This window comes from Eutrema salsugineum, unplaced genomic scaffold (genome assembly GCF_000478725.1).
Source record: "Eutrema salsugineum unplaced genomic scaffold, Eutsalg1_0 scaffold_7, whole genome shotgun sequence".
Classification (NCBI taxonomy): domain Eukaryota; kingdom Viridiplantae; phylum Streptophyta; class Magnoliopsida; order Brassicales; family Brassicaceae; genus Eutrema; species Eutrema salsugineum.
Window position 1 is genome coordinate 507823 of NW_006256486.1, and position 12836 is coordinate 520658.

At 39.8% G+C, this 12836-nt stretch overlaps 2 protein-coding genes across 2 annotated transcripts; one reads left to right on the forward strand and one right to left on the reverse strand.

Moving 5' to 3' along the window:
• Positions 1 to 198: 198 nt before the first annotated feature.
• LOC18010557 (F-box/LRR-repeat protein At2g40920) lies at positions 199 to 1699 on the reverse strand. The gene has a single exon (XM_006392599.2). The coding sequence runs from the start codon at positions 1656 to 1658 to the stop codon at positions 333 to 335; it is 1326 nt and encodes a 441-aa protein (XP_006392661.2). The 5' UTR covers positions 1659 to 1699; the 3' UTR covers positions 199 to 332.
• A 2739-nt stretch (positions 1700 to 4438) lies between these two features.
• LOC18011086 lies at positions 4439 to 6276 on the forward strand. Its single transcript, XM_006392600.2, has 3 exons — positions 4439 to 4637; positions 4914 to 5279; positions 5389 to 6276. The coding sequence occupies exons 1-3, from the start codon at positions 4481 to 4483 to the stop codon at positions 6066 to 6068; spliced, it is 1203 nt and encodes a 400-aa protein (XP_006392662.1). The 5' UTR covers positions 4439 to 4480; the 3' UTR covers positions 6069 to 6276.
• Positions 6277 to 12836: the final 6560 nt, after the last annotated feature.

Genomic DNA, 12836 nt, shown 5'->3' on the forward strand with positions numbered 1-12836 from the left:
ACCTATAGAATCTGATGATTTGGATTTACTCGGGAATTTAACATCTCACAGACAGACGATTACCAAGAAAGATAATCCTTATTAGGCTTGTCTTATCTTACTATATAATATACAAATCTAGGAGCTTTGTCCTTGTTTGGACCAATTGGGTCCTTTCAAACCAGCCTCACAAATTCAATTCTGTGAGAGGTATAGGTGTAAACGGAAGTGGCTTGATTGTATTCATATCAAAGAAAGAGAGGAAGTGGTTTATGAACAAGAAACACGAGAAACTTTTTAAAATCTCATACTAAAACCAATAATTAAACTTAAGACATGCATAAATGATTAATTCAAGTCTTCAAGTACATGACACTCTCCCTCTGTTCCATCAACGTCACGTTAACGGTCAATTTGTCCTTACTAAACCAGTGGTCAGGTACACCTTTGATTTCGATCTTCCTCATATCATTGGTTTGCAGATCATAACAGAGAATGTGAAAGGGAGAATGCAAACACCAAGGTATCAAGAAAACCTTGCCATTTTGAGTTGTACCTCTGATATTGAATGAAGTGTAGTTATTGACCAAATGCAGCTGAGAAGGCTTCAGGACAAGAGTTTTCCTCGACCATATCTCGTTCCGGGCATCTGCCACAGCCCATAAATCAAGAATACCCTTTTCTTGAAGATTGGTTTGGTCAAAGATGGTTGCTTTGCCACCATACTCTATAAGAGTCACATTAATGACCCTTAGAGGCAGCTCATCTCCGTCCCTGCGAGGAACTTGGATCATTTTGAAGTCTCCGGATCTAATGTGGAAACTCACAAGCGCAGATTTATACGTGTCAGTCCAACCAAGGTAATATATAACCCCATCGATGCACACTCCTCTTACGTCCGGAATGTGAGGAAGAAAGTTACTTGGAGTTGGAGCGGCCTTTTTCCAGGAACCTCCTCCACCAGCTTTTAGGGCAAAGACCCGATGCTCTGAACTTATCACTCGTTTCAAGTTGACACCATTAGGGTAATAGTAGTTGATACCAGTTGAGCAGACCACTTTGTACTGGTCCTTGACAGGGTCATGTCCAAAATAGTAGGAGACGACTTTGAAGCTCTTTTCTCTGTTGTTGGATTTGAGTTTGACGGCAGCTGGTAAGGTGACTAGTTGTCTGGTGGCAGGGTTATAGATCCGTGGCTTATCCCAAATGGTGTAGCACATGAAGCCACGAAAGTTTTGCCAGATGTAGCCTCCTATCCGTGGGGTGGTCAGATCGTGGTCAACTACAAAGCAACTAGTACTAGCAGCGTCTGGAGCCAATGATAGTGTTACAGAGTTACGGGGGTCACTGCAATCGTGCAAACACATGTAAAGTCGAGGAGGCCGCGGTCGGAGTGGGACCGCGAGGAAACGGTTGCAGAAGTATCGTGAGCAGATGAGAGATGACCAAAGCTTCGAGACACACTTGAATCTCATCAGTGACGTAACGGGCAGCCTCGTAAGGATCTCCCCCATCACCACATCCTTTGGAATCTCCGTCTCCGCTTTTCTCCTTCTCTTCATTCTCTTCCGTTTGGTCACCGATAAACGGTAAGCCAAACCCATCACAACGCACAGAGTATAGCGCAAGAAATCTGTATATATCCAAACCCTAAAGTAGGAGCAAATTGCGGACACCATATATAGTGTCTAGATCGTGACAAACCCAAGGTAATGTAATTAATTCTCAGTTAGTTTTTTTTTCCTTACTTATTTTTTTTTTTCCTTCTTTTTGGAATAATTCCATAGTTCTCAATAAGACGCTACAACTTATCTCTGTAAAAACCCTAACCCTAATCTTTCTCAGGCGGTCACATATTTGACAACCCGAGAACATGGCTCCCAGATTAGTTCTGTCGATGATTTAAAAAAAAACTAGATTTGATCTGATTCATCATTCTCGATCTCGTTTATTGTAGCGTTAGATCTGTCGTCGATGGTTTCTGCATGTGATCTGTCTTTTATTCTCCAACATGCCTGCATGCACATGATAATCTTCATCAGCCAATATATGCTGATAGAAACTTCGCATATCATTGATGTCCACAATCATCTAGAGTGCAATTCACAACCTGAACAAAATGGCGACCGGTTTTCTAACACCTTTCCAAATTAACGTTTCAAAGTTTTGATGAAAAGATCCTTGATTTTTTTCATTTACTTATTTTTATCGTAAATCAAAAAACGTTTGTTCCCAAAACAGAGTAACGAAAGGATGGAAACGCCAAATTGCTGGATAACGGGACAAGAAGTTGAAGAAACAAAAAGCAAAACAAGGGTTATTTTATTTATATACCCGGAAAAGATGGAATAATAATGTTCTCATTTTGTGTTTCCTTTGTAACAAAAGAATTATTCTTTACATCTCGGAATATCTGAACTCTGAAGGTTAAGTCTGATCGAGTACTAAAGGAGATTATAGGCCGAAAAGACTCCAAACTCCTACGTTCATGAAAAAAACTTTGCTAAGCAAAAACAATTTGTTTATAGTAAACGTTAGCACTTGGTGTTTACATAAGAGTATGCGTTTGGTGCTTGCGTAGCTTGCGAAAATATTAATTCTATAATCTATATCTTTGTTTTTCTTTAGGCTCAAAACGCTAGAAATACATGAACAAATCGGAACCTCTAGTCAAGAAACTCAACAGTTTATAAGCCAAAATATAAACGTGAAAGAGGTAGACAAGACAAAAAGAGCCACTCTTCATGCTTCGACAACCATGTTTTCCTCAGTTATAACCTGATTTGTCCCAAACCAGACAGACCTCATGGTCGGAGTCGGACGTCACTCTGGCGTATCCTCAGTCACAATCCTCTTACAAGACCAGATTGGTGGTCTCCACTTGCGTTACTTCACCACACAGGGAGATGGGTCCACAAACTAGAACTGTAAAAGTTTAAAATATGTTAGTAATAAGTTAATAACTAGTTAAGGGTTAAGATTGAAAATTTGAAATCTTGTTTGCTTGTTATGGTTGGTTAATGCCCAGTTAGTATCTCAACGTGGAAGAGAGACTTTGTATCCGTTGGAAGGTGATGACTTGGTCGCTGCTGCAGGAGAGAAGGGAACTGAACAAGGTAAATATGAGAGATTTTCTTATGTCGTTTGATCTGGATTTGTATTACTGTTTTTGAATTTTAAGAATATTATCAGTGGCGCTCATGAGAGGTCTGACGTCAATGTGGTCAATGTCCACGAACATTTTCACAGTTTTTTCATAACCGCTATTCTAAGAACTTCCAAAAGCTTTATTTGCTTTGCCAAATTTAATTGTTTCTGTTGGAAATAATTGTTCAAAATTTGGACAAAAGTTAAAATAGTATTTTGCTTGAGTACATCATTAGTGATATAAAATGATAAATCACATAATTATGATACGGATAGTATCCTATGTATAATTATATTCTCAATTAAATAGTTTAATCTGCTATTTGATTGTGGATTTTCATTTTGCCAAAGATTTTGTGTTGGCATTGATTTTGGACTTGTTTTGCTGTGTAGAGGGAAATGGATGGAGAGCTACATATTACCGAAGTCGTCAAATTGGTGAAGGAACAAGACGTGTTAGGGACTACTCTCAAAGCCGCGACTCGTGGGTACTTTTGTAATTTACATTTAGGGGTTTTAGCCATAATTTGAATTACTGTGAATATCCTATCTTTACGAATGCACACACAAAGCAAAATTGTTTTGCTAGTTTAGTTGAATTTTTTAATCATGGTCAGGAACATAAACTTACTTTTATTAGTTGGTTTTCTCTATTCAAATATGTTGTAAATATTTAGTTACTTTTTTTCTTCTCCAACATAGCACATGATAATCTTCAGAGTTCAAACAATACATGCGGATAGAAACTTCACATATGATGTCCACAAACATTTAAAGTGCAAGTCCCAATCGAAATATATATGCTATGGTTTTTAGTACATAAACACATTCTCTTTATGTAAAAACCAGGTGGTTGCTTTTACTATAAACAAATACTTGGGAGTTTTTTCTATGAACCGTGGGAGTTTCGAGCCTTTTTTGGCCTATAATCTCCTTTAGTACTCGGACTTATCTTTAGATATTCCGATTAGAAGAATAATTCTTGCTACAAAAGAAACACAAAAAGAACATCAATATTCCATCTTTTAGTGTTTGTGCTTGGTTTTTCCACAAAAACAACGCGTTTAATGTTTTTACATAAATAGAATGCGTTAAGTGTTTGTGTTTGCAAAAATATTCTATAATCCTCCATAACTTCAGTTAAAATATGTTAAGATTTAAAATATTTTTCGTTTATATCTGGTTCGATAATTTCGGTTCGGTTAATGTCCATTTTGTTACGCGGAGGTGAGACTCTGTATCCATGAGAAGGTTCTGTGCCTCGCGAAAATAAGATATTTTTTTTTCCTCCCAAGAAAGTTTGCATTTCATTAGATGTGCCGTGCGGCGTCTCTCTCCTACTGTGAGAGTTGCAATGGTAATGGCGACGGAATCAATATGTATAAAGCCTCTGTCTTTCGCAAGTTTTACGAAGAACCCACTAAATCAGTTTCGTTGTCGAAGAAATCTTTCCCGTCGAATTCATCGCTCTCGTTTCGGTGCAATCTCCTCGAAGACATCAGATTATCAAGGTAATAGAGCAATTCGCCAATTACATAGTTATCCATCGACTCTGTTTTTTATATCCTCGTGATCAAATCCGAAACTTACAATTTCCCTGCTGAAGACAAATTGTGTCCTCTCAATTGGGATTGATGGGTTTGGATGATCATCGGACTTTGTCAAATTCACTATTTTGTTGCCCTTCTGATTTCGAGAAATCAGTCAGTGGAATGTTCAAGATCTTACTCCTGGTTCCATTTCCACTCTTTAATCCTCTGAAACTTTTGAATTTTTTGGGCTTTTAGATTTCCAGGGTTATGCAAGACCTTTGCGTCTCCTACCAGCGGAAGAAGTGAAAGTTTGTAGAGGAGATCCATCTTTCACTGTGAGCGAATCTCGATCTCTTTATAAGGTTAAGCTGCAGACAAGTAATTTATTCGGTTCAGGGATTAGCGATATAAGTGCTAGAGTTCTTATATGCTTGATAGACGAAAAGGGAGATTCGGTATTACAGACAATACCTGCAAATTTGTCAAGCAATGAATCTTTGGATCCAGAAGTCACGGTGAATGGTGAAAGCTTCAATTTCCAGAGAGGCTCGGTTGATGAATTCACATTTCAAGGACCGAAACTCGGCAAAATCAGAGCTTTTTGGATTAGTCTTGACTCCGGTTAGCTTCTTTAACATTGGACTTGTTTTAGTACATAATTTTCTTATTACAGAGTAGCTTTTGGATAGCCATTTGAGAGATATATCTTCTTTCCATCTTTTATATTTAGGTCAATGGAGAGTTGGAGGAGTGAGCTTGTGGGTGGTTAATCCTCGCGGCCAAGGACCTATTCGTGGAGAGACCAATGTAGAAACCTACGGTGACCGATATGATTTCGAAGTTGATGAAATCTTGCTTGGAGAGAGCAGTGACCTGTCAATGGTGGAACTCAGACCTATCCGTGTCTCTGAAATCACCGACTCCGAGCAAATATCTTCGTCTTCAGCTCTGAGTCTTAACCGAGCAATCATTTCCAACGAGCAAAGCATGGAAGAATACGCAAACTTGAAACTCTCTTTGCTTCTCTATGATGCAGTTCTCATCGTTCTTGGAAGTTCTGTCTTCTCCTTCTCGCTAGGCGAAACTTCTGCCATTGCTTTCTTCTTCGGTGGAACAATGGGATTTCTCTACTTGCTGCTCCTTCAGAGATCAGTCGATGAACTACAAGCACCTGGATCTTCTTCTTCCGAAAACTCCAATCAAATCCTCAGCGGAAGACTCAAGATTCCGGTTTTGAGTCTCGCATTGGCCATAGGATTGTCGGTTTTAGCCGTTAGAGGCTACAGTGGAGAAGATCCCACTGTATTTGCAGTCACACCAAAAGAGATTTTGGTGGGGACTTTGGGGTTTCTTGTGTGCAAAGTAGCCGTTGTTTTGGCTGCGTTTAAGCCCTTGAAGCTTGGGTCGTAACTCGTAACGGTTAGTGTTTCTCTTCACTTCCTCACAAACTCTCACTTGAGTTTTGAAGCCTGAAAATAGATGTACATAACTTTGTATACAAAAGATATATGTAAATAAGAATAGATCCATGTGTACCTTACATACATCATACAAAATTGATAGACATATGTGTATATGTGTGTACCTTTGTAGTCCATTGATCATCATTTTACTCAATGAAAATCATGTCCTAGTTTTTACTAAATGTATCACTCCATTTTTTAGTCATTAGTAACTACATATATTTTGAAGATTATGTGTAGTTAAGTTGGTATTTCCCCGAAAACATACTTGTATTGTTATTGACTTTGACTAACGTTTTTGGTCCATTTTTTGAAAAATGAATATTATCAACGAGGAAGAAAAAAAAATGAATATTATCAAGGAGAAAGGAAAGTGTATGGCATACCAAATTAGTTTGTTTTCTTAAGGGTTTAGTGGGATGTCATTGTCAAAGAATTAATTGGGCAAGCCATGACTATGATTAAAAGTAAAATTAGGGGGAGAATTTTATCATGGGTAAGATTTGTTTTCTCAATATAAGATTAGACACTTTTATATCATAACTACTAACTACCATTATGTTTATGAAATATGGTCAAATTTACTTTTATGAAATTATATAAAAATATAATTAAAGTGGTATTGAAAATCATCTCATAAGTCGTACGTAGCTCTTGCCAGTTGCCATCATTGGTCCATTAACATGCATACTTATGCTAAACACTCATCATTTTTCTTTCTATTTGTATAAATCTCAATTTTTTTAAGCTCAAAATAACCTGAATAGTTAAAAATCATAATGAAATAACAGAATATTGTTTCTATTCTACGTAAGGTTTGGTTGGAAAGGATGAACTGAATGTGAATATAGGTGCCATTTTTGTTAGGTTAACCATACTAACATTTATTAAGTTGTATTGTACTGTCTGAGTTTTTTTAATAATACTATATCATATATATTGTCCGTATGCTTGTGTGTCTTTTTGCATGCACATAATATATTGTCTGAAATACTCAATTTTTTTTTCTGCAACTCCCAAAAGAACGTTTAATTTGGAAATATCATATCTAAACAGTAAGAACACACTACAGTATTACCCCCTCCCCCCCCCCCCAAAAAAAACCCAGTATTTATCGATTAATAAAAAATTATTGTCTAGTTTCCAATTTCAGCTACCAAAAAATAAATACTACTAGGCCCTTTAACAAAGTAAAGAGATAAATAAAAACTAATGCTTCATATTTGCCATCTTGAAAGAAGGTAACATTTTGACAAATATCCCAATACGCCTCAATTATTAATAATGGATACACAAATCGTTTTGTATTTATCTACATATAAATATTTGAAATATTTGGTATATGTTTTCTAAATATTCCTTGTCCCGTTCAATATGACAAAATCGCCCCCTTCATTTTGATGAAGTGGTTGAACAATTGACGTATAATTTAATGTTTTTCAATTAAAATTAATAAAAACTGGTAGATACTATATAGTCCAAACATACCATTCGTAAGGCATCAATTAGCGTAATTTAAATACCTGACAGATTCCGCCTTATAACTTCTTAGATACAATGGTTTTAGAATATCTCCAATGGTCCTTCAAATTTCACTTTTTTCTTCATTTTAAAAATAAAAATAAAGAAATTTTCTTCAATGGTACTTCAATTTTACCTTCAAAATATTTGAAGGAACACTGTTCATTTCTTCATTTTTTAAGGTGAACTTTTTTATTTACAAAATGTATCTTTAATTTTTTCTATGTATTGATTTATATCCAAATACAATTTCTATGCTTTTTTAACCCAATTAATTTTAGAACAATAAACTTAACTAATCAAATTATAAAGTAAAACTACAATAAACACAATAAAAAATACAATAACATATATTAATTAAAAAATATAATAATATAGTCAACAACAAAATTAAAAATACATAATTCATAGTAAATTATAAATAATAAAACTTAACATAACATAAACTAACAACTTAATAATCTGGAAAACCACTTCCAAATCCATTAAAATTATTAAATTTTGTTGTAGAATTGTTATAAATTAAATAAATAGGTGAAAGTTTATAAAACATAAAAATAAAAGATTTTGTTAGCAATTAATAATAAAATAGAGATAGAATATACTTTTTTTTTTTTGGACATCAAATATCGATTAAAGGATAAAAGGCCCAAGGCCTGGAAATTACATCCGGAAAGAAGAGTTTGCGAGAGCCCATTTGGCTAGCCCATCAGCTTCTACATTGTTTCCCCTAGGAACATAATTAATACAAGTGAAGTCAAACAGAGAGAGTAGGTGGTGGATGTCGATCAGGATACCAAAGATCTCCTTGATGGTGGAATTGTTGTCGATTGCTTTGATCAGATCCAGGCAATCCGAGTTCATCACGATGGTGCGGAGGTCGAGTCGTCGGGCTTCTTCCAAAGCTGATCTGAAGGCGAGTGCTTCCCCAACCAGCGGAGAGGAGACGTGTTGTTCCAGGGAGGTACCTTGCTGGATCCAAGAGCTCTGCGATTTGAAGATCCAGCCTGAAGCTGAGGCTCTGAGATCTTTGTTCCACGCTGTATCAGTGTTGCATGTGATCGCTGATGATGGGGGCTCCCGTCGCTGGATGGCTTGTTGAGGTATCTGTGACTTTGGGATTTCCAGTTGAGCTTGCTGCTATTCACGGCATGCAATGGTGGCCTTATGACGACTTCCTCCTCAGATAGACTTCTCTCGTTGAAGATGATGGCGTTTCTGGCACACCAGATCTGCCAACAGATCCAGGGAAAGATGGTACCGGAAGTAATACCTGGTGGAGGGAGGCATGATAGCTGATTGCCTGCTTCAATTGCCCCTTTGAAGTTCGAGAAGCTCGAAGGGTCGAAGACCTCTTTCAAAGGTACGAGATCCCAAGTTTTCCTCGCGAAGGGGCAATGAAGGAATAGATGGTTTGTGGTTTCTAACTCACCACATCGACAGCAGAGTGATGAAGAGATAAGGCCACGTTTGGAAAGGTTTTCACCTGTCGGTAGAGCTCCTTGGAGGATTTTCCACAAGAATGTTTTCAACTTAGGCGAGAAACGTCCGCTCCAGCTTTGGGTCTGCCAGTTAAAGTGTTGGTTCATTCTCTCCTCCTCTGAACTTGTGTACTTCCCTGCGTATGCCGTATAGTAGCCTGATTTCGATGTGTAGTCCCCTGATTTCGTTCCCAGCCATATATAGGAGTCCTCTGTGTGAGTCTTGCTCGGTTTGATCTCTAAGATAGTGTTAAGGAGGTTGGGAAAGATGGATGAAATCTTTTCCACGTCCCAGTCCTTGTTCTGGTTCAGAAAAAGGTCCGAGACTTTGAGCTGTTGTGTTGCTTGCATAGGAGGTCCCATCGGGACAACAAGATCGTGGAGGGAGACCCACGGGTCATACCAGGCACTTGTCATCTCGCCAGTTCCGATGGCTATCCCTAACTTTTGCCTAATTAGGTTCCTTCCGATCAGGATTCCATGCCATCCATGTGACGAAGAAGATGAGGGTTTGACACTTAGAAAATTTTCATTCTTACAGTACTTCCGAAGCAGCACTCGTGATAGGAGACAATTCGGATTTTTGAGGATCCTCCAGCTTAGTTTGGCAAGGAGGGCATCATTGAAGCTTTCGATGTCACGGATTCCTAATCCTCCTTCCTGTTTTGACCATGTGAGTTTGTTCCATGCTATCCAGGTCATCTTTTTCACTCCATGTTTAGCATCCCACCAGAATCTAGTTAAGGTGGTTTGAATTCTCTTCTACAGGCTTTTGGGGAGCTTGAAGCAGGACATTGAGTAGGTGGGGGTAGCAGACAGCACCGCCTTGAGGAGAGTGAGTTTACCGGCATTTGAGAGGAAACGTGAAGACCAGCTGATGGCTTTCTGTCGGATATTGTCCACAATGCGTGTGAACAGGTCCTTTTTCCTCCTCCCAAAAAGCTCCGGTAATCCCAAATACTTTCCTTGTCCCCCTTCATTCTGGATGTCTAAGAGGTTCTTTATTCTTGTGCGGGTTTCATTTGGGGTCTTCTTAGAAAAGGTGATAGCTGATTTTGCTGTGTTGATGGTTTGTCCTGATGCTTTTTCATACTGTTGTAGAATATTCTTGAGCTCTGCGCAGCTGCTCTCCTTAGTTTTGCAAAAGAACATAGTATCGTCTGCGAACAGAAGGTGGTTTATTCTTGGGCTGCCATGAGACACTTTGATTCCACTAACCCTTCCATTCTCTTGAGCCTTCTTGCAGAGACCCGACAGGACTTCGCCACACAGGATGAAGATGAAGGGTGATAGGGGATCCCCTTGTCTGATCCCTCGGTGAGGGGTGACGATGTCGTTAGCCGCTCCGTTGATGAGGTAGGAGTACGAGACTGTTGTGATGCATCTCATTACTAAGGATATCCATTTGGGGTGGAAGCCCAACTGTTGCATAACTCCTTCGATGAAATACCATTCAAGCCTATCATAGGCTTTACTCATGTCGGTTTTTATAGCCATTGAGCAATGAACTTGTGCTTCCGATGTTTTCAGGTAGTGGAGAACTTCATGAGAGATCAAGACATTGTCAGAGATTGCTCTGCCTGGGACAAAAGCACTTTGGTTCTCGGAGATGATGTCAGGCAGGATTGGACGCAGCCTCTTGGTAAGAATCTTGGACAATACTTTGTAGTAGACATTGCAGAGAGCTATAGGTCTATAATCCGATAGTGCTTTTGGACTTTGAGTCTTCGGGATGAGCCTCACATGAGTAGAGTTGAGAGATCTTGGAAAAGAGCCCGATCTGACTATTTGTTGAATTTCTTCTGTGATTTTCTGACCCACTAAAGTCCAGTTGGTTTAGAAAAAACTTGCAGAGAAGCCATCGGGTCCAGGGGCTTTGTCTGGATGGATAGAGAAGACAGCCGCTTTAACTTCAGCCATGGAAGGACTTGCTATCAGCTTAGCGTTTGAGTCCTCCGAGATGCAGGGGTGGAGAGCACTTTTGATCGTTTCTAAGTATGGGTTTGCATTAGAGGTGAAAAGCTTATTGTAATAGCTGCAGATGACTTCAGCTATCTCGTCCTCTTCATAGACTGGATCTCCTTTGTCATTTTCAATCACAGAGAATTTGTTGCGTGCTCTTCTACCTTTGGATATGGCGTGGAAATAGCCCGAGTTTTTGTCTCCTAGGGATAGCCAGAGGACTCGGCTGCGTTGCTTCCAGTATGCCTCTTCTTTCATGTAAGCCACTTTGAGGTTACTGTTTAACTCTTGGATGAGCATTTCATTTGGGTTTTTGCTGCTCATTTCTGAGTCCAATTTCCTTCTATTCTCTTCGATGCTCTTCTGACTGTTTGAGTGATGTTCCTTATTCCAGGTGGATATGGCTTTTCGAACTTGGACAATTCGTTGTTCGACTGAAGAGAACTGGGATAAGTTCCATGCCTTTTCAATTAAAATCCTGATTTCCTCGTTATCTTTCATCCTTCTATCGTACCTAAAGAGATTACCCTTTCTCTTTTGTAGAGGTTCGAAAATAGTTAGGAGGGGTCTGTGGTCTGATCCTTCGAATTCGAGGTAGTGGCATCGTCCGGATGGGAAGTCTTCTGCCCATGCTGTGTTGGATAAGGCGCGGTCTAGGCGGCAATGGACCAGGTGAGTGTGACGTTTTCCTCTCCAAGACATAGAGTTCCCAGAATGTTGTAGGTCAAACAGGTCACACTGCGACATGAAAGCTCTGAAGTCAACAAACGTGCCTTCAGCTCTTTTGGGTCCTCCCATTTTCTCGTTGTTATCCAGGATGTCGTTGAAATCGCCCGTTAAGAACCAGGGGGCATCTCGGGTGTCTGCAATGTCGGTAAGAGTTTCCCACACCGCTTTCCTTTTCTGTTGGTCAGGTTCTCCATATGTAAACTTCGTGAAGAACTTCTTTCCTTTGTAGGTGATCTCGGAGTCGATGAAATTTGGGCAGGACGAGATGATGTTTAAAGTGATTTCCTTCCTCCAGAGCAGCGTGAGTCCCCCACTACTTGGTACCACTGGTGAGACAAAACTGTGCATCTCGTAGTTTAAGCTTTCCACTTTCTTCAGCACAAAGTCATCTGTATTTTTTGTCTCCATGAGGAACAAGATGTCAGGTGATATGCGCTTCTGCATATCCTTTAAACGCTGGACTGTTGCAGGGTTCCCCAGCCCACAGCAGTTCCAGCTGATTACTTTTAAGGAAGAGGATTTGGCGGATCCCGAAAATCCGCTGATCCCTTTGGAGCATTGGGGAGTGTTGGTGTCCTTGATGTCGTAGGGCGTGAGGGGCCTGAGAGGGCTGGGGCGGGTTCCGATGTCTGACTATGAGCGCCATCCACCCTAGGACAGGTTATAGGGCGAGAAGAGGATGGAACGTTGGAGGCAGCCTGGTGGTTAATGCGGCTCCTTGGGGAGGATGGTCCAACCGGGGCGATTACTTGAGTTGAAGAAGCAATGGTGGGATCTTTCGATTTTTTGGATCGCGGTTTTGGTGAGTTACGGATATGGTGGGCTGTCATCTTCCTTGATCCAGCACCTTTCAAGAGGGGGCTAATCGGAATACTTTTCTTTGGGGGTCGTCCTCTCTTCTTTGTTTTCGCAGTCATCTCTTCCGTAACAGATTCCACCAGTTCGCATGCCTGGGGTAGAGCCTGATCGCTTGGGGGATAATGTTTGGGTTCATGGAGGAGGGCTTCCCGGAGCATATTTGC